General features: G+C 30.8%; 3 protein-coding genes across 3 annotated transcripts; all 3 read right to left on the bottom strand.

Moving 5' to 3' along the window:
- Positions 1-4,437: 4,437 nt before the first annotated feature.
- LOC114176848 (GATA transcription factor 16-like) lies at positions 4,438-5,510 on the bottom strand. Its single transcript, XM_028062028.1, has 3 exons — positions 5,219-5,510; positions 5,002-5,142; positions 4,438-4,911 (listed from the first exon to the last, which is right to left on the bottom strand). Exons 1-3 carry the CDS (start codon positions 5,237-5,239, stop codon positions 4,666-4,668), a joined length of 408 nt encoding a protein of 135 aa, XP_027917829.1. The 5' UTR covers positions 5,240-5,510; the 3' UTR covers positions 4,438-4,665.
- Positions 5,511-11,975: 6,465 nt separating this feature from the next.
- Positions 11,976-16,304, bottom strand: LOC114178482 (importin subunit alpha-2). The gene is made up of 11 exons (XM_028064415.1): positions 15,920-16,304; positions 15,700-15,796; positions 15,496-15,587; positions 15,271-15,402; positions 15,003-15,188; positions 14,751-14,914; positions 14,598-14,676; positions 14,272-14,400; positions 13,019-13,146; positions 12,542-12,929; positions 11,976-12,429 (listed from the first exon to the last, which is right to left on the bottom strand). The coding sequence occupies exons 1-10, from the start codon at positions 16,130-16,132 to the stop codon at positions 12,560-12,562; spliced, it is 1,590 nt and encodes a 529-aa protein (XP_027920216.1). The 5' UTR covers positions 16,133-16,304; the 3' UTR covers positions 11,976-12,429; positions 12,542-12,559.
- A 2,315-nt stretch (positions 16,305-18,619) lies between these two features.
- Positions 18,620-19,634, bottom strand: LOC114179613. The gene is made up of 4 exons (XM_028066023.1): positions 19,466-19,634; positions 19,065-19,315; positions 18,802-18,911; positions 18,620-18,706 (listed from the first exon to the last, which is right to left on the bottom strand). The coding sequence occupies exons 1-4, from the start codon at positions 19,610-19,612 to the stop codon at positions 18,672-18,674; spliced, it is 543 nt and encodes a 180-aa protein (XP_027921824.1). The 5' UTR covers positions 19,613-19,634; the 3' UTR covers positions 18,620-18,671.
- Positions 19,635-21,448: the final 1,814 nt, after the last annotated feature.

Here is a 21,448-nt window from a genome sequence, read left to right as displayed (position 1 = left end):
GACAAAAAGTAAGTGAAAGTTTATTTTTTTACTCTTTATAATGCTTTCATCTTAAACAAATTAGTAGGAGAAAAATACATCAAAATAATTATGGTATATTGTAAATATAATTGTCATTTTAAAATATAACAAATTAGCACAATTTAAAATATAATTGTAGTTTTTTTTCACTCTAATTAATTATGTTATTTTACGTCTTTCAATTTTTATCATTATATAATAACAACGTCTATTTATTTAATTCTGAAATTATATATATATATATATATATATATATATATATATATATATATATATATATATATAATTTGACTTATCATGAATTTAAGTCAAGTGGTATTGAAATATTCTTTAGACTCATTTAACCTACAACCCACCTATACCTATTTCATATCTTTTAATTAGAAAAAAAAAACTAATTTCATTTTATTTATCTGCATTTATTTAGATTCTGTAATTTTCAATATCCTCACTTAACCAGCAATCCACTTCTTTACTAAATTTTTCTTTTTTTTGTCATTGAACAAGAAAAAAATAATTTTTTTGTATTTATTTACATTTCTTGATATTTTTGAGATCTTACAACATTGAATATTTGAAAATGACTAAAGAATATATATTTTTATTTTTATATAATTTAGTGTGTCAACCCACTTAATTTTTGAATCGATAATAAATTGATGACAATTGTAAAATTTCTAACTCACCAAAAAGTGACACATGTTAGACTCATTCATTTTTAATCCAATCCATTATATGTCACTCCATACAAACCAAGTTAGCTCACTTAAACATTATTAACTTAAATTCATATTTTTTATTTAACTACAGTGAAATATCGTATAAACACCATTTAAATTTTAAACACTAATAAATACTATTACCATTTTACTTTTGTTCTATTGTCATTCTAATATTTCCATTTCCAGTGTAAAAGTTATATGGGTTTAAAAGGTAGCTATAACATTTATGAATAATAAAATTAAAAGTATTTATTATAAGTGATTATATATTTAGATTCTTTAATCAATATTTGATTTCGCATATAACATAGAGTTTTTCATTATTATAAAAAAGGAAGAGTTACTATTAACAAAAGATGATGACTAAATACTTCTTTATACATTAATGTTAGGGGTAGATAATATTTTATATTAATTATAAGTGTATTCACTTATTGAGTTTTAGAAATATTTAGAAAATTTAAAATATAAAATATATTAATAAAAGGTAAAATTGGTTAGAAAAATTGTGTATACTAAAACAAAAGTTACAAAATGGTTATAAAAATAAATTAAAGAAAATTTACAAAATTTAAAAGATAAAATAATAAAATAAAAAATATTAATAAAAGGTAAAATGAACATGGAATTGTATACACTAAAATAGCAATTATAACCGTGAATGCTATTTATATATAGTCAGAGATGATACAATTATATAATTTATTATATTTTTTAACCAAATTATTTTTAAAACTTACAAATAAAAAAATGGAGTCGACTTTTGAAAATTAAAAAAGAAAATAAAAAAATTGACCTTGTTAGATACATATTGTGATTAATGAAAAATAATTAGTATTTTTTTTATTGAAAACTTGTTAGATAATAAAGATGATTATATCAATGATGTTCCGGTAATCCTGAATTGTTTTAGATAATAACATAAAAGCTATTAAAGAGTATCATGTCCTTGCTATCTAACATGTTTTTAATGAGAACAATTAAAATTACTTGCTTCACATTAACTACTATATCAATTTTATATTAACCACATAATCTCATGTTTGTTAACACGTAGAATGAATCTATTAACAAAACAAAAATTATACTTAATTAAAAAATATAAAATTTAAATACTTTATATAATAAAACTTAATTAAAAACATTCAAAATTTATAAAAAATTTAAAATTAAAATATTTTTTAAAAAAAAAGCAAGCAACCAAATCAATACAACTAACTCTAACCAAAATCATGCAATAAGTAATAACAACTAATAACCTAATTCCCTCGATGTAAAGTTGAAACACCAAAATCAAATAATCGGTAAAGGTGAAAGATGATTGTGATATTTGTTGATTTCACTATATTAATCTGTGTTTCAATTCAACATTTGAAGTACATAGGGGAAATCAAACATAACTTTGTGCTAAACAAAATTATCTAATTATACAAAAAAGTTTAAAAAAAAAAAATCACCAATCATATTTACCTTTTACCACTTCTACTCCACTGTCAATTCCTCTTAGTTTTCTCACACTCATCATTCAGGATATTTCAGAAAGCAAGACCTCTTTGACATGCAAAAAGTAGACATATTACTAAGCTGCATCGTCACAACAATTATTGTGTTCATTTCAATAATCATTGTGTTGGAATTTAAGGAAGATGCCATGTTACGTATACATAAACTCACATTGAGAAAACTTGAGGACTACCTCATAAATCTTCCAACAATGATGGATACGTAAGACAGCACCACGTTAACCAGGTACCATGTTTCTCATTCATATCATAGCAATGCTCAAATAACTTCAAATTGGACAAACAGCTGTATTTGTACTTTTGTTTTATACAATAAGTTCTGCACTTAGGGAAGATATACAAAGATAGAAGAAAACGAATTTTGTGATAAATGAATAATGTAATACAGAAAAGGAGAGAAAAAAAAAATTCATTTGATGCTATTCTTCATTTTTTTTTATAATTACAAACGTTCACTTTTATTAAAACCGTTTTTATATCTATAATGGATTGTCACATGTGATTTTATCCATTATACTATAAATTCTTTACTACATCTATAGATGATTTCTTTTACATATTTATTTATTTATATTATTATGGCTTTGTTTTATTTTATCATGATTGTAATAAATATAACGTGTTTGGATAACACAAATATCGTAAAGAAAAAGAATATAAATGAAGATTTGTTGTTTTACTTTGATTATTTTAATACAAAACAGAGCAATGATTTTTGTCAAAAGCACACCTAGAAAAGTAATGTTATATCATATATTTTGTCCTTTTCATCCAATTAAAAAAAGGACAACACTTTAAGAGTATTCTGAGTGGCAATTAGGTTGTCGCCAGTTAAGTATAAATTGTCATATGAAACCCAATATTTCGTATTTAACTATGGTCAATAAAGCATAATTGGTCTATTCAATTAACTACGGTCCAACTTTTTGTCATTCAAAACTCGCAATTGTAGTCAAAGTAGGAAAGCAATTTGGAATGAGTAAAAATGCTTGAATTTCAATACTAACAATATAAAAAGAAGAAAAAGTGAGTATTTAGTTTATAATGCATTAGTGGTCTTTGTTATCAACAGATTTCCATGTTTATTTGGAAATAATATTTGATTGTTAATATTTTCTAACATCTTAATTATTATTTTTAGATTGATTATCTTAATCATTCCGGAATGGTTTATCTCCATCTAAGTTTACACGTAATTAATGGTGAAATCATTGTGGCAATGTTTTGTAGGTGGTGAAAAAGTAAAAAGGAAATGAAACCACAGAGAAAAGACCAAAAATAAGATTACATGTAAGAGCCGCAAAATTAAGTCAAAGAAACTGATGGCAAAGCAAATGAAGATTGAGATGCATTGTCATTTATATTAATAAATGAAACTGAAACCTCACTCAATATTTGCAGTTCTTTTCCCACCTTTATTTAACTCGTGTCTCCATATGCTCAACATTGAAAAAGACGCATTTAGTAGTTCACATTAAAACCAATAGTCAATCCTGACAAAGACACAGTGAAATTTTCTTAAATTACACTAAAACGTCAATTTTTTTAAAAGCTTTTTTGAAAAGGATTATATTACCCCTTTTTTTTTATAATATGCATGCATCTAAACATTTTGTACTCCAGAGATTAATGTTAACTTCACTTAAACGAGGATGAAAATAATAAAACTCAATTGGTAAATTGATTAAAAGGTACTAGTGGTACTTCTATGTCAAAAAAGATATTATTTGGCGCTTCAACTTTGTAACATCATGTTACATTGATGTCTCAAATCCCTTTCTTTTTTTCTATATTCAAACTAGCGGGAACTATGAATTTCACCTTCCCTCCTCTTTCAAATTCTTTCCTTTTTTCCCCCAAATTTGTAACACCTCCAACCCTTTTCCATAAACAACAAACCGAATTTTAACAACTTACCAAATTCAATTACATAATTTGAATGACCCGCTTAAAAATTTGGGATCACCTCAATGATCGCTAGAGTTTCACATCACCGATTCATAGATCACAACTTTGGCAATTGATCACCAACTGTTTGTTTAAAACATTCGAATTTAGTGAATCGGAAAGTTAAATTGTTGGTCAATTTTCCTTTCACGGCACCGACAAGTAGCGATATATGGTATATAGTAAGGTGATAGCAGAGAAATGTCGAGACAGGGCAGAAGAAGTTTGAGAAATAGAGGACTAACTATATTACCAAAATTGGACTTGAATGATTTCATTTCTTACAACTGTTGACAACCAACCCACACACTCAATCACTCAATAGAGAAGAAAACTAAAACATATACAATTCGGAAAAGGTTAGGGGGGGAACATCCTAAAACAAAATCTAGATTTCTCCTTAATAATTCTTCTTCTGCATCTTCTACATCAATAAAATGATTGAATTTGGTTCAGGCATAAACGGATCCATACGAGAGCGACATCAAAAGCACCGCAGCTTTTTCTTCCTCCCCGAGCTTCTTCCAATGCGATCGATGCAACAAGACCTCCCTCCCCAACGCGCCACCACCGAGAGCGGCGGCACCGGCGCCGCCACTCTTCTTCCCCTTCCTCCCATCCTCGTTGCTCCCCTTGCTTATCCCGAGAATCGCTCTCTTCTTCTTCCTGCTTCTGATCCCGCAGGCGTTGCACAGAGACTGAAAAAATAAACGATAAGAGAGTGAGATCAAGGGTTGAGGTTAGTCCAGGTGGCGCGATCTGAGAAATGGAGAGTGTGGTGTACTGACCTTAGGCCCTGCCGGACCTCCCCTCCAGAGTGGAGTCTTGGTGGTGCCGCAATCGGCGCAGGTTTTCTTCTGCTCATTGTTGCTGCTGGGACTGTTCCCCGAGGAAGGCGCGTTAGGGTTTGAGTCCTCACCCTCCGATCCCTGCACAACAACCTCCATTAATCAAACAAACCCTAATCAGAAACCCTGAAACCACTGTACAATAGCTAACACTCACTTTTCCACTTGGATCCACCATTCTGATCACCGAGATCTGAGATTCGATTGGCTTCCGACAACACCACTCCCTTCGGCGGAATCAGAGCGAGGGAAGAAGCATGCAGAGTGAGCAGAGCAAGCAGAGTGAGAGTAAGAGAGTGAGTGTGGGGAGAGAGAGAGAGAGAGGGAGAGGGAGAGAGATAGAGAGAGAAAGAGAGAGGGAAAAAGAGAGGGAGAGAGGGAATCGAATCGAAACGACGACGCTCGCAACGCAGACACACGCGCACCAGCCGCAGCAGATCTAATCTTAAAACACCAGACCTTTATAAATGGGATGCCAAAACCCTAACTGATCCCTCCCTAAATTACCGCAATGCCCCTTCCCTCCTCTTCTTTTCTCTTCACCCGCCAAAACTCAATAAAATCATCAAAAACGCGCCATGCCTTTCCCTCTAACCTTTTCTTAATTCCTATCATTATTCTCATTTCTCAATCATCATCATTCTGCCAGATTCTTCTCTTCCAATCTTAAAACATTATTAATAATTCACACTCTTAAACTAATTATCGAATTTAGTCTTGTGATGATTCAAAAATTTAGGAATAATATTTTTAAAACTAAAACTAAAATTGCTTACAATAATTGGAACCGATATGAACAACTATGAACAACTAGGACTAAAGTAGAAGAAGAAAAATAATCCTAAAAAGGAACAAAGCTAATTTTGGATAGTCTTATTTGACCACTCTTCAACTTCTTTACTCAAATTTGTTTCTTTTTTACTATTGAAAACAAAGCATGGATATATGCATATAGGTTTGTCTTGCATTGATTCTCTCATACTTGTATTTATGAAAACAATAAATTCCTCAAGGTAATTTCTTTTGAAAATAACATCTCCTTGCCTAGCCATAGGGTAAACATGTCCCTCTCTCTTTAAATTTTCCGTTTGATTCACTCATAAAGGTTCTCACTTTAATGACAAACAAGATTATGGATAGTGAGACATGATTAAGAACATGTTTACGTGTACTGTGTGATGTTTTCTTATATTTATTTATTATTGTTTTTGTTTTCTTATATTTATTTATTTCCATAATTTATTTTTCTAACAATAGGCCTTTAAAATTAGTTGTAATAAATTTTATCCCAAGATTAACAGGGACAGAATCACAAACACAAAATAAAATTAAAAAAAAGTTAGGTACATTACTGGAAGAATATTATTACGAGTGAATCTTTCCCTTGTCTTTGACACCCATGATTCAATCCAAAATAACTTTATTTCTTGTTTGACTATTTTTGGTTGTAACTGAAACATGGTCAAACATGTAATAATACATTAAATAAAACTCACAAGTTTAGTCCATTTTAATGACCTCGGTTGGTTAATATTGTATATGGATTGATAGATCTCAATAAATATTCACTTGTTTATATTGTTGGAGTTTCATGCATCAATGTCATGTTTTTTTCTGTCCACTTTTCTTTTTATGTTATTTTTGTTTCTTAGCAGAAAGTTAGAAATAAAGAAAAAGAAAAAGATAATTAGAATAACATACACCCTATTTAAGTACCTAGTCATTATCTTGGGTTACACTTTTCCAATGTCCAAACAAACAAACATGACACAATTATTTAAGTATGTGATGTTCCTATTTTCGAATATGGAAAAGAAAAGTATTTGAGTGAGTGGTAGTGTTTTATTTCATCTCATTTGAAATTCGAGAAGATAAAGGAAAGGAAGAGATAGAAAAATCCATGCAAAACTAAAACTTATGAGAAAAAAAAGGAAGGTCACGTGACTTCAAGATTAAGAGATTTACAAGTAGTTGAATATCTTAATATTTATTCCACATGAATTTAATGGATTCAATCATATAACGTATAAGTTGCAACTGATTATGGATAAATTCATAAGAGTAGGCGTTTTCTATATTTTATTTTTTCATATTGCAATAATTAAAATAATATTAAATATTAATAAATAAGATTATCGATATGAAGTTAAATTAAAATAATTAATTTAAATATTAATATTTTGCAGTAATTTAGTTTGTATATTTTTATTTTAAAATAAATTTTATTTATTAAAAATAACAAAAGAAATTATTTTAGTTTTAAAATGGTTTTAATTCTACTTTAAAGTTTTAAAAATTATTTTTAGATCAAATTATTTTCAGAAATTGTTTTACATATTAATTTTTAAGTATTGACAAAAAATTATTTTATCATATCAATTACATTTACTATATTCTTTTTATCAATGTAAAACCCATCTTACTTTTTCATCCTCTTTTCCTTTCAGGCTTCCTTTAATTCAAACATTTTGGTGTGGAATAAAACATTTTTTGATCTTAAAAAACTAGAAAATGACTAATTTATAATAGTGAGAAGAGTTTTAAAAAATATTTTTGTGAAACTATTTTCCTACTCATTCAAATAAGCAAGAGAATTGTGTATCACCTTAAGTTATTTATCCAATCAATGCATTGGTGAAAGAAATAAACTTAATCTTCTAATCTTTTGTGAAAGAGTAAAGTCTATAGTGTAAAGTAAATGAGAAAACAGTGAAATGATGCACTTGAGAAAGTGTGAAGAAGAAGCCTATGACATAAAATGAGAGGACATTGCAGAAAGTAAAGTTTCTTATGCAACAACATTAACTTTATTTCGTTAGTACTGAGGTTGACTTCTATGATACCATAAAACCTGATTAAAAATCAAACACAATAGTAACCATCACAATTTTTTTCTTAAAAAACAAGACCTGACAAATTGGGGAGTAAATAACCAAATGTTGGCAATACCTTTTTTGTTTCTATTATGTCATGTAACCTCTTTTGGGACCACCTATATGAAACTTTTTTTTTTTTCTTTTTCATTTTCGTTCTAACTCAATTTCATTCTTGTAAACAATTTCTTTTATTTTCCCTATATATTTTTTAATAATGTGTCGTTTTTTTATATATATTTTTTTAATAAATTTACGGTCGGGAGTAGAATATGTAAGATTAAATGGAATAATAGTTTTACAATCTATTTAACAGTTTTTTTTTTTGACAAAAATATTCTATCAATAGACTTGAGTCTTAAGTTAGTTAATGTTTATTTTGACTATTATTTCATCCAAATGCTTGACATCTTAATACAAATAATCGTGTTGAACATGAGTGTGAGAGAGACTGGATGTAATATATACCCGAAAATCCTTAACTATCAATTAAATTAATGGTGTTAAGATTAATAATTTTTTAGTAATCATCACTAAATTTAGTTAATTATTTAGTTAATTAAACGACAGAAAAAACTGTTGAAAAAACAGTAAAGAAAATTATCTATTCGTAGAGGATGCGTCTAATCTATTTCAAATTATAAAAATTGAATAAAATCAAGAACGAACAAACAAAAAGCTGATTAAATTGGGATTTTTTTTATCATATAAGATTTTGGATTTGTTTTGAAAAAGAAAAACCTTAAATCAACTTGAATACATAAAATTATCCAACAACTCATATCTGTATAAGTAGTAATCTACAAAATTACATTGTCAATTTTTTAAATCATAATTTTAAATCAATAGAGTCGGTAAAAACCGTGTATAAGTTATTGGATCTTTCGATCAAAAGAAATATAACTTACGTTGTATATAGAATAGATTTGATTTTTACATACTTCTTATTACTGGATAATGCTCGAAAATTTAATGATAGTTACTTAGGTGTTCACTTGAGTGGATAAAATTGAAAGAGAAGGAGTGGATAGGTTTGAGTGAATTGTGTTTTTTTAAGTGATTCGTAGGTGATTGTGAGTAGACTTGGAAGTAAAATTTTTGAAAGTTTGTGAGTAATTTAATTGATGTGATAGATTAAAAAACATATTTTAATAGAAGTAATAGATAGATTACTATTTTTCCCTTTATATAATAAGTAGTATAAATTGATAATTGTATGAGTTATATTTATTTTAATTTTTTTTTACCACTCCATTGGTAAAATAACCTGCAAACAAGACAAAACAACCACATGTAGCCACAAAGTGAATCGGTTCTAATATGAAGATTGGATCTAGTGCATTGGGCATTGGATATACAAATAATAGGATCAGATCCCCTTCATTTCATGTAATATATTTCAACCATACAAGCAAGCACAAGTGATAAATGGTATTTCGTAAGATAATAATCTTAAATATGCTCATAATAGACGAGATTGTAAAAGTGTAACATCCCACAAATATTCGCTTTCACTCACTCTCGAATCAAGTCAAACAAACATGTTTATCACTTCCTATTCCATCATACCATTTTCTTTAAAATAGTAAAGTATCTCAAACAAACATAGCATTAAAGATTAATATAAAACTTCAATGGGTAGTTCTCTTCACAAAATAATGAATAGATCAATCATTATTAAATTCACAAAGGTTATTATTTTGTGTTGATAAGTTCTAATTGCATCATATGAATTAAAAAATAAAAAAATATTTTTTTTTCTTATTTTATAACTATTATTTGAAATTATTTTATTTTACAATTTTTGTAATTTTGTGAATTATACCTATTTGAAGAAATTCCTCCATCTCGTTATTATGTAAAGTCTAATAAATATTTTTGAATTGGTACTAATGCAGATAAATAGCACGTCCTGTTACTAAAATTGTTTTGAATTTCTGTATATTTAATTTATGCAAATTAGGTGTTCTATTTAACAATACGAGATGTTCCTAAATAATTTCTATAAATATTCCTTATACAATAGTTTTTTCCGAATTTCACCCTTAGAATTATTGATCGACTCATAATCAAACCCTTTTCTCAAATAGGGTGTCTCTCCAAATCTTTTCTTTGTCCTCGACTAAATAAACAAATATTTGTAAACTTCTTATCCGTTGATTATATGATTATATGCGTGCACACACACACACACACACACACACATATATATATATATATAGTCTTAATTAATGTTTTGGTCTCCTTATTATTTTTTGGATCAATTTGGTCCTCTAATTTTTTAGAAATGTTCAATTTAGTCCCTGATGTTAAGTTAACGTTAACCCCATGTCCGTACGTACATATCACGTGTCATTTTGTATAATTTTTAATTTCTTTTATTTTTTAAATTAAATTGCCACGTGTCACTTTATGGTTGTGACATGTGTCAATTCAAGAATTTTTATTTTTTAATTCTTATTTTTAAAAAAAAAACTGTCATGTGACAGGTCACGATTGTGACACATGTCAAAGCTAACATTGGTCGTGACCTATGTCAAAGCTAACATTGGTTGTTTTCAATTTTGATTCAATTTAGTTTCCTAATTTTTTTAAATGATTCAATTTTGTCCTCTTCAATTTGAAACCAAATTAATAATTATGGTTAATTACAACTTATATATTCATGTTAAAATAATTTTTTATCATTTATACATCAAATCATTCTCTAAATACTCATATTATTATATTTCTTATATTTTTCACTTTGTAATTTTTTACCCTTGAAATTTTTTACACATATAATAGTTAGGTAGGGTAATTTGATCTATAAATATATTAAAAATTATTTTAACATGTATATATAAGTTGTAATTAAGGTTACTTACTAATTTGATCTCAAATTAGAGAGGACAACATTGAATCATTTTACGGGGGACTAAATTGAATCAAAATTGTAAATAGAGAGACTAAATTGAAAACAACTATGGTTAGTCTGACACGTGACACAATCATGAGTTGCCACGTGGCACTTTTACAAAAAAAATTTAAAATTTAAAAAAATTCCCAAGTTGACACGTGACACAACCACAAATGACATGTGAGAGTTTATTTTTTTTTTTTTAAATTTGAAAATTTCATAAAATAACATGTGACATGTATGGAGACCGTGTTAACTTAACAGTAGAGACCAAATTGAAAAAATTAGAGAATCAAATCGAACCAAACCAACAAATTAGGAAACCAAAACATTACAGGTTTGGAATAGCGGAGCAAGTAAAGTATTATTAGCATAGCACAAAAAAGCGTTCCTCATCATTAATATGTTTGCTAGTGGTAATTGCTTCTCGGGAAAATTGATGAATGCATCAAAGATGCACTTGCTACTGACGGCGATTCTCAAATATCGCAGAACAGAATGGGATACGATGAGATAGAATACAATAGAAACAAAGACAAGGGTATATATATATTAGACATTATTAGGATATGATTTTAATATCCTTTTTCATTTCAATAAATTTAGGCCTGTTTTGTCCAATATTATCGTTACAGTCAATAGTTAAATTAATGTCTACCAAGATTGTTATAGACTTTTGGATTTATGTAACGTAAACTGTACGTTAAACAAACTATTTGTCAAACATAACCCATAATACTAAACCATAATTTATTTTGATCAATAAATTGAATGATTTAAAAAAAAAAAATCCAACCAGTATAGGAAACATCGCTAACTAATTATGCATCGCATTGTTTGTAAAATCTATCTTTAAAAGTTCATACTTAGGCAAATGATATACTAATCAAAGTGTAAAAGTTTATAATAGATCCATCGTCTCATAACTGGTTGAAGGGTGGAGATACCTGATAAATTTTGGATTATACTACTTTGACATCTATAATAACGTCACGCTCCATTTGTTCAAGTTAATGCTAAAGGTTTAACTTAATCTGCCTTATAAACCCTAAACCTTAGAGACAGTCGTTTGTGATGCTTTCCCAAGGCATATGGTAATCATGATTCATGACTGCCCAAAAAATATAGGAACAAGCAAAAGGTTCAAAAGCACGTACAAAATAACACTAATTTTCGTAGAACATAAAATCGGTTTCGGAAAAATATATTTACCAAAATCAAATACTGACACAGTAAATCTTTACCAATACAACTAGGACTCGACAAAAGTAGCACTCAAAGCCGCATTTGAACAAAACCCCCTCGCCAAATGGCCCGTGTCCCTGCCACAGCAACATATAAAATCCCTTCCAGATTTCTCACCACCATTATATATTTTTAAAACGGTAAACACTGCTGAAAAGGTCATTATGCTGCTGTTGAATCCACCAGTCCCTTCTTTACTTGGACATGGTAGCTAACTGACCCTCCCCGGCACCTCATAACCACAAGGGACACTAGACCGGACTGTAAGCAGACACAAGGTGCAATAACTGACCCTCCAAGACTTTATCCCAAAAGCCACCCGTCATAAAACCTACTTCATCCCACAAGCCCCTACAAATATTGAAATAAAATAGTTTAGAAATAATGCTGAGGCTTCTTCATACAAAATTAGAAAAAATTATATATATGATTTCGGATCTAAAATGCCATGCAAAGCATTTACCTTCTCAGGAAAAAGTCTTCAGCTGAAGTTGAATCCACCAGACGGGACTGGGAGCTCATTTCCAAAGGCAAAACCAGGTTGAGCACCATCTCCTGGAGGTAGGGTCTCATCTTCATCTTCCAACCAGTATGTTTCAAGCATTTTAACAGCCTTTTCATAGATTTCGTTGTTGTCATGACTCTGCAGGTTTTCAATCTTCTCCAATCCCTCAGCATCATCTATAATCTGTGCATACAAGTTGACATCTCCAGTGTTACCAAGGCTCTTCTCGGCTTCTCCAACCTTCAGAATATTCTCTAGGCCTTCTAAACAGACAGTGACAATTCTTGGGTCCGGACAAACAAGAAGATCACAAAGAGGCTTTATGCAACCCTGACCAACCAAGTACCTTGAAAACACCACAAAATTAAGTGAATACCATCAGAAAGTCCTAAAGAGCGAGTTACAAAGAACAACCAATCAACGGAAAATACATACTTAATCTGGTCATGAGTTCCACCAGATGTAGCATTTGAGATCGCCCAGGCAGCTTCCTTTTTAATGTCAAACTCAGCATTTTGAAGAAGATTGACAAGGGGGGCAACCAGACCAGCTTCAATAACAGCCTACATAAGTTTTTTCAACAAACATAATGTATTAATCCTGTGCTTTGCAACAATAGGGTATGAATAAGCTTGTTAATTCATGATTCAGATCATGAATTCAAAGGCTTATCATCTTATTGGTGAATTCTAAGATTCATGACAAATAATTAAGATTCACATATATAGTTAAAAAGGTCATAAAAAAAACAAATTCATTACTCGTGGTCATGATCAATAACAATAAACTTAAAACTGAGAACATTTTAACACGAAGGACATATCAAAATATCAAACAAGTTATATCAATCTCTTTTTTCACCCAATAACAGAACACCAAAGAGCACAAGTATAAAGATAGCCTCATCAAAGAGGAGAGACGAGTATAAAAATATAAGCATTGAGGCAGGGGACACTGACCAGCAGGATCTCTCCAATAATGAATGCAACCAACAATATAATAGAAGACAGGAACTGTACAATTTCAGAGACAGAATGGAGAAAAATGTAGGGTTTCTTTCTAAAATAATTCATGTGGGTCATATTATATGGTTCAGATTGTTTAATTCACCCCCCTTTGCCTCACATTTTATAAGAAAGAAGACGAACAAGGCATTTTCAGAACCAGGTCATGCAAAATCTGATCCAATTACATGTGCATGCAATCCGATCACGAACTGAATTGGGTGATGCAGAAATTTATAGCGATTCAGGAAATTCATAACCCAAAATGATTCAACTACCTATCATTATCATTGAAATCAAGAATCAGATCAAATCACAATTCTTGCAATTTTGACACAAACACGTAAACAGAAAACCCTGCTGTCAGCAGGTCAACAAAGCTCAAAGCTAAACATTGTAATATTTAATAGACGCCACTTTTTCCTTTGGGGAAGGGGGAACACTAGACCAATCATCATTCTCTCTTGTTGGCATATCAAGGAGAAACTAAACCTTGGTTATAACTCCACCATATCTCCACCTTAACTGCTTATTGTTCATAATGACAAAACCATAAACAAATCTTCAATAGCAAGCTATAATCAAATGTTCTCAACGAATTAATGCAATTAACATGTACACAAATTCAAAACAACAAAATCACCAAAAATAAAAAGCAGTGAGAACTGGGCATTGCCAGCTTACCTGTATCTGTTCCTTATTTCCAGCAGTAATGTTTGATATAGTCCAGCAAGCTTCTTTCTTGATGCTTTTTTTATGATTATGATTCAACAGGCTCAAAAGGCAAGGGAGCGCACCATTATTGATAATAGACTAATGAAAAAAAAAAAAAAAAGATCCACCAGAATTAGGAGATTCTTTGAAGAACAATATACATGCACAAAACAGAAGATAGCAGAAAGAGCACACAGAACAATTCCTGCTATAGAGGTGTGACGACTATTGTACTACCTCTTCTGCTCCTTTCAAAAGTATCAAAAGAATTACTACAAATGATGACAACTAATTACCTGAGTTTGCAAGTCATCGCCAGTCACAATATTTCCGACAGTACGAAGAGCAGGAATCAGCACCGAGGGAGATTGGTTCCTGAAAAGCATACATACAAAGTTAACCACTGACACAATAATCCATTTAACAGGTATAGTAGAAGTAGTACTCACAAGAGCAGCTGCACCAATCTGGGACATACACCTGCTTCAATAACTGCTTGAATCTTGTCATTTGTGCCATCAGAAAGATATGATAATGCCCAGCAAGCATCTGTCAATACTTCTTCATCATTGGAGAAGATCAAGCGCTCAAGTGCTGGAAGCGCTGGTCTCACCTGTCCATTAAATATTAGCAGTAAGAATAAGCTAAAAGACACTAACTCAAGAGGTGAATGAACCGATAAAGAGATAAAAGGACATTACCTGCTCAAATGGAGGCTGTGGCTTACCCCTACAAAAGTTAGATAATGTCCATGTGGCATTTCTTAACATTGAAAGTTTTGCATGTTCATTCAACTGAGCCAATAGTGGGACGAGGGCGCCATGGCTGAGCACTAGATCTCGACACCTAGGGGAGTCACCAGCAACATTTCCCAAAGCCCACACTGCCTAGAATTTCAAGGGAATTAATGTTTCAGTACAATTAAAACGCAAGATGCACGTGCTGCCCCACCCGCATTCAAAAACATACCTGCTCCCGAACATCATCGCTAGGCGAACTAAGCAGCTTGACAAATATAGGAACCGCCCCATGATCAATGACCACCTTAGTGTTCTCAGAAGTCCCAGATGCAATGTTTGTAAGAGCCCACGCAGCCTCAAACTAAACAAACAACAATTAACATAAACAACTAACAGATTTCAACCACGAGGAAAAACACAAGAATTGAGATGCAGAGCAAAAAGGTCCTCGAACCTGAAGTTGAGGGAAATCCTCCCTGACAAGAAACTCAACAAAACGCGGAACAACACCAGCTTGAATAACTTCCTCAATCGGAGGGCTCCTTTCTATAGCAAAAAACAACAACCAAGCCTTAACACATAAAATCCAAACGATATATACTACTAGACGATCAACAACTAGAATTTAGAAGCACAATATTCACAAAGCAGACATTACCAATTGAAAGCAGCTTGCGAAATTGCGTGGTGGCTTCAAGTTGAAGAGGATTCTCATCCGACCAAACTCCAGCAACCATCGCAGGAAGACTCTCTAACTGCACAAATAAATAACCATAAAAATTGGTTCTATAACTAACTATCATCGCAGTATCAAACCGCGCGATTAAACCCTAATTCGCACAAAAGCAATAAACAGAATGCAAAGACTGACGATGCACCTTCTTGTCGACAGTGGAAGCCTGAAGAGGAGCCGGAAACTGCTGCTGAGCTTGGAGACCTTCGCGACGCTTCTTCTGCAAGCTCTCTTCGCGCTTGCTCTTTCGGATCTCGACCATATTATCCTCTCTTCGCCGACGACCCTCGTCGGCATCAACTGCAACCTTGTAACGGTTGCGGCGAACCTCGGTTCTGGCATTTGGCCTGAGAGACATGGTTTTGTTTGGCGGAAATCGGATGGATGAAGAACAGGGGAAGAAGAATTTGAAAAACCCTAGCTAGATACTTGATACTACAGATTGGATTGGACAGTTAGGTTTATGTAATGTGAGGGTTTGGATCTTGGATCTAAACCTTCGCGCTCGATGCGGGTTATGGATCCAAGCAATGGGTCCTCAATAATAAATCATACCACAATCATAATGCGACCTAATGTTTTAAACTTTCAACGGTCATTTCATCCGACCATTAAATTATTTATTAATCATTTACATTTTAACTTTTCATCTGATTAAATTAATATAAATAATTAGATACGGAAAAATTCTGTTGATGTTAAAAATACTAATATTTTTTAAACTATAAATAATCATATTACAAATTTATTGGTTTTTATAATAATAAATCCTATCCATGACTCTTTCTAATTTATTAAAGGTGTAACTTGACATAAATATTCGATACAGTGATGTTGATCGACTTATTTGACATAAAAATAAACCATAAAATAAAATAATATTTTTTTACGATTAATTCTTCAAAGATACATTTTTTGTGTGGCTCTTCCAATTTTCTACTGAAGCAAATTGAGAACTGAGTTTCCTAATTTGTGATTACTAGTTTTTTACTTTTAAGATAGAGTATACAATATAATTGTATAAGATACATCGTAACTTAATGTTCTATTATAAATAAAATAAATTTAATAAATATAATTAAGCATAAATTAATGAATAAAATTATGAACTCAAATAAATGTATTTACAATAAAGTAATCTAGAAGCAATGCTATTCAAGTCATCCAGTAGAAAAAATTGTGAAGTGTGCCTTACTTATAACACTTTAATTTTGTAGTTTAATTATATTAAAACGTACAAATTTCAAATAAATATTATTATATTATTCAATTAAAAAATATGAAAACAATATTTAAAATTGATATTACCTCTCTCTTTTTCCATAAACTATATTATCATCGATTCACATATCAAGATAAGAATAGAAGGTAAACTAATTATATATCTATATCAAAATCATAAATAAAAATATAGGATAAACTAATTATTCAACTAAATATATAATTACATCACAATCAACATATTAATTAGTATACCAGAAGTCTACTAAAAGTCACATAAATAATTCAAAATTTTGCTTTTACAATATTATAGTAGTAACTTTAAACTCATAGTTATTCCTTATTGCTATATATTAAAAATTAACTTTATAAAGAGTCCATTAAACAGTTTGATATGTGTAGTTTAAATCTAAATATTTATACATCCCAGTTTAACTAAACAAAAATAATCTTATGTTAGAGATAAAAAAAAAAACAAGAAAATTACACCTAAAGAATTGGACAACTAAGGGAAAAAAACATACAAAATTATCAAAACACATATTAATAGTTAAATTAACTAAAGTTTTACCCTTCTCGCCTTACAAAACTCGTTAAATCTAGAAACACTCTCAGTATAAGCTAGAAAATGCAATATAAATATATTTATAAAACTTTAAAGGACTTACTCTAAAAAAATCTGATTAATTCGATTTGTTATTCGTTCGACCATTGTTTACATTATTTGATTAAAATTATAAAAATAATAAATAAACTTATTAGTGACGTTACCTAAAACAATCGTTTAAATTTATACCGTATATTATTATATTTCATTTCCATCATACTTCTAAAAGAAATTTTGCCACTTATCCATAATTTAATTGTATGCTATTCATTTTAACGATACTGTGGTAAAAAAGACAAATAATTAAAATTATATACGAAATTAAATTATTTCTATAGTATATCAAATTAACATGTTAATTTAGGGTTCAATTGGTCTAAAACAAAAGAAATAAACATATATGAAATTAAAATTAGACCAAAATTACTATTGTAAAATTGTAAAAAGGTAACTAAAATAAATAAATAGAGGTAACACCACCCACTAGCACACTACTTTTTTTTAAAAAATTAGTTATTTCTTTTTAGTTGGTATATAATATTTTTCTACTTTTATTCTGTTCCCAATTTTGACAAACAATGCTCAACATTTTGGGTGAAAAGCTTAATGTGTTGAAGTTGCAATTTCCAAATTCGAACCTTTCAATCATGTAAGTTAATTTGCAATCGCATTGGTTTGCTGCAGTGTACGATATCGGGCCTCATCATACTTCAACTATTTTTCTTCGTATTTTCTCCACGGAGTAATTTTCTTAATGTGTGTTGTTCCAACATGATTTTTCGTGTTAAAGACAAAGTTGTTTATGTCACAACTTCTTGCTCCTTGTAGTTCAAGACCCTAAACGAAAACACATTTTTTTGTAACTTAGTTCTTATCCATAGGTTCAAAGAAAAATTCACCAAACATAAAATTGTGTGAATCCCAAAACTATACTTTCCCTCAAGTTCACACAAAGGTGTAGCTTTTATTGAAAGGAGATGGAAATACAGATAATGGGGTCTCTCTGGTTGTGGGGTTCTCCCTAGTAACAGTGGTGATTTGTGGTCGAGATCCTCTTGGTAGAGAAGCACTAAGAGCTACCTCTCTTCGAACACTTTCTTGCTCCTGCGATATTCTCAGTGCACGTAGTGCCGTTAGGTATAAAGCAGAAGCTAGAAAAACCGTGCTTAAAGCAAACACCCCTGCACCACAGAACAAACCTTCTCTAACACTAATGCAACTGGGTTTAGGCTTCCACCAATTCTTCAAATGCCCTGACTCTACACTCACTCCTGCCAACAACAGAATCTCCCCAATTGCAAAGCAAATCCTACAACACATGGCCAAACCAATATTCATATTTTTTGCTCAATCTTCTCAGCAAAAGTTTAAGTTTTTCATTTGATCTAAAAAAACAGATAATAGGGAACTATTTGTCATGCAATAGGTGGAAAAATAACAACTTGTGACTTTTTTTCCTTACCAAGTTGTAACGAAGAAGAACCCAGCTTGCCATGTTAATGATTTGGCAGAAGCAGAATCAGGATCCAAGGTGAGTAATGCAGGTGATGAATTACTAACTGCTATCAACATGAAAGTGTGCTCCACCAATATGGCCAATGCTAGTCCAATGAAAGCACAGGAAGCGCATAACAATGGCATTTTCCCACTCCCACTGTAAACACATTCTGATTTACTTCCTTTTCCATTTACATTAATGCTCGTCCACATCACCTGTCATATCAACCCCACAAAATTGACTTGTAAGATTGAGATTTGCGCTCTATTCATATATTATGAAATTGTTTTATTTCTAGTAACTCAAGTCATCCAAGAGTAGGTAAAAGATACGTAATTTTCAAACAGTATTAACTAAACAGGTACCTTGGAACGTGTGGCTTCTGCTATGAGACACAGAACGAAGCAGAATAGACCCAATAGGATTGTGAGAGCCATAAGAAAAGCACCTGTTTTGCTACTCAAATCTGTTTTTCTTCTCCTTGGTTCAAGGTCAGCATGTGTGACTGCCATTATTGTTTGGGTTAAGCAGAAACAAAATTCACACGACAGATTGTTATGTTAGGAGTTAAGTTTTATGTTATGCAGGGAATGTTTGAAAAGAATAAAAACAGAATTGCTTGGAACAAAGGTTACTTAAAGGTCAGAGATTCTCGTAGCATTCACTCAAGGGACATTGCATAATTAATTATAAGCACTAAAAGGGTAGTGTTTGATGAGGATAAAGCGTGTGCTCATGAATACACTAGAATCTTTACTCTCCCAAAGTATACAAGCCTTTCAGTTAATTCAGAGTTCGTAAATGTTTACAAAAGTGAGAGAACATTTATGCATGCATTGCCCTTAAAAGGTATTGCCAAGTACTAAGTAGGAACAGTGGTAAATCGTTTTCTGACACTGCTTCTGAGATTAATGCGCTTTATTTGCAGCCCTGGCATAAAAGTAAGGTTGTTTCTCTTGTCGTCTAATGATACCATTGAATCTAGCGGTCACTGGAACAGCCTCTTATGTCGTGGAAATTAAGATTAAAAGCAGTGATAATCGAACACTCTTATCTCTTCTTACTGTTATGTTATATCGTTATACATATATTTTTCTATTTCTTTGTTGATCACTATATGTTGAATAGTAGTATACAAGGTGTCCAAATAAGATTTTTGATGAGATTAATGTGTATTTGACTCTCTGCAAACCCCATAATAGTGAGAATTAGCCACCCTTTTATCTCTTAGTGAGGAAGTGAGAAGTAAAAAACAAAACTGAGTTCTAAATTAAAAAGTGTTTGATGAAGAAATCTTTCTAGAAAGAAGAGGAGTAAAGACCAAAACCGAGTAGTTAGGACTTTCTGGAAAGAAGATATCTTTCTGCAAATGTTGGTTAAAATTAAAAAATTAGAAAGTTGAATGATTCTTTGTTTCAGATATGGGATAAAGAAATATGATGGACAGCCTATTATTCTTTTCTACAGATTTATATTCCTTGTGGAAGGCTTAAAGTGCAGGCATAAGTACAAAATTTAAAGAAGGAATTTTACGAGGTGGAATAAAACATGTTTGAAGGAGTTTTTTTTCTTTCAAAATTTGTTTTTTGAATAAGTTCCTTTCTGTTTTTAAATCTTTATATGTTGTTTGATCTTAATGTTTTAAAGATTTACCGGAATAACCAACTTGGAAAGACAAAAAGTTAGATTTAATCCAATGTTTTGTCAAATGGAAGATTATCAAAAACAAGAATTAAATTCGTGATCTTGACTTTGATACAAATTATTTGATCGGGTACTTATTATTAAATCAAAAGTTATAACAATTAATTAGAGTGTAACTCTTTTTGAGTAGAACCGTAATATTTTAAGTTACAGTTCGATAGTGACCGAGTCTATTCACCTCCACCATAAGACAATTAATATCACCTGGAACAATCTTTCCTCAGCAATTATCTCACTATAAATCTCATTCTTGAATTGTGATTCGATCCACATGACCTCGACAGGAACCAAATAATTGTGCAACCACAACACTTATTAGTATTTTAATCTCTTAGAAATCATTATTACATTTTTAACTCTATTTCTATCCTAAAATTGTTTTTGTTCGGTATACAAATGGCTCTAGGAGAGTTACTTTGATCAGTGAAAATAGTTAGTTTTGATAGAATTAATGATAATAAATTATTGAGAATTTGATTTAATATCTTTGTAAGTTAATTTTTTTGTTTTGGAGTACTTACACAAATGGTTAGTAGGTTTTAATATAAATTTTGGTTTTGTTTATTCTATTTGACACGGCATAATTATTCGAAGATGCGATGTGCATAAATTAAAAAGATGGATTAGAAACTTAAAAAATAATG

This window comes from Vigna unguiculata, chromosome 3 (assembly GCF_004118075.2).
Source record: "Vigna unguiculata cultivar IT97K-499-35 chromosome 3, ASM411807v1, whole genome shotgun sequence".
Lineage (NCBI taxonomy): Eukaryota > Viridiplantae > Streptophyta > Magnoliopsida > Fabales > Fabaceae > Vigna > Vigna unguiculata.
Note: the sequence above shows the minus strand (reverse complement) of the source record. Positions and strands in the feature narration are given on the sequence as shown.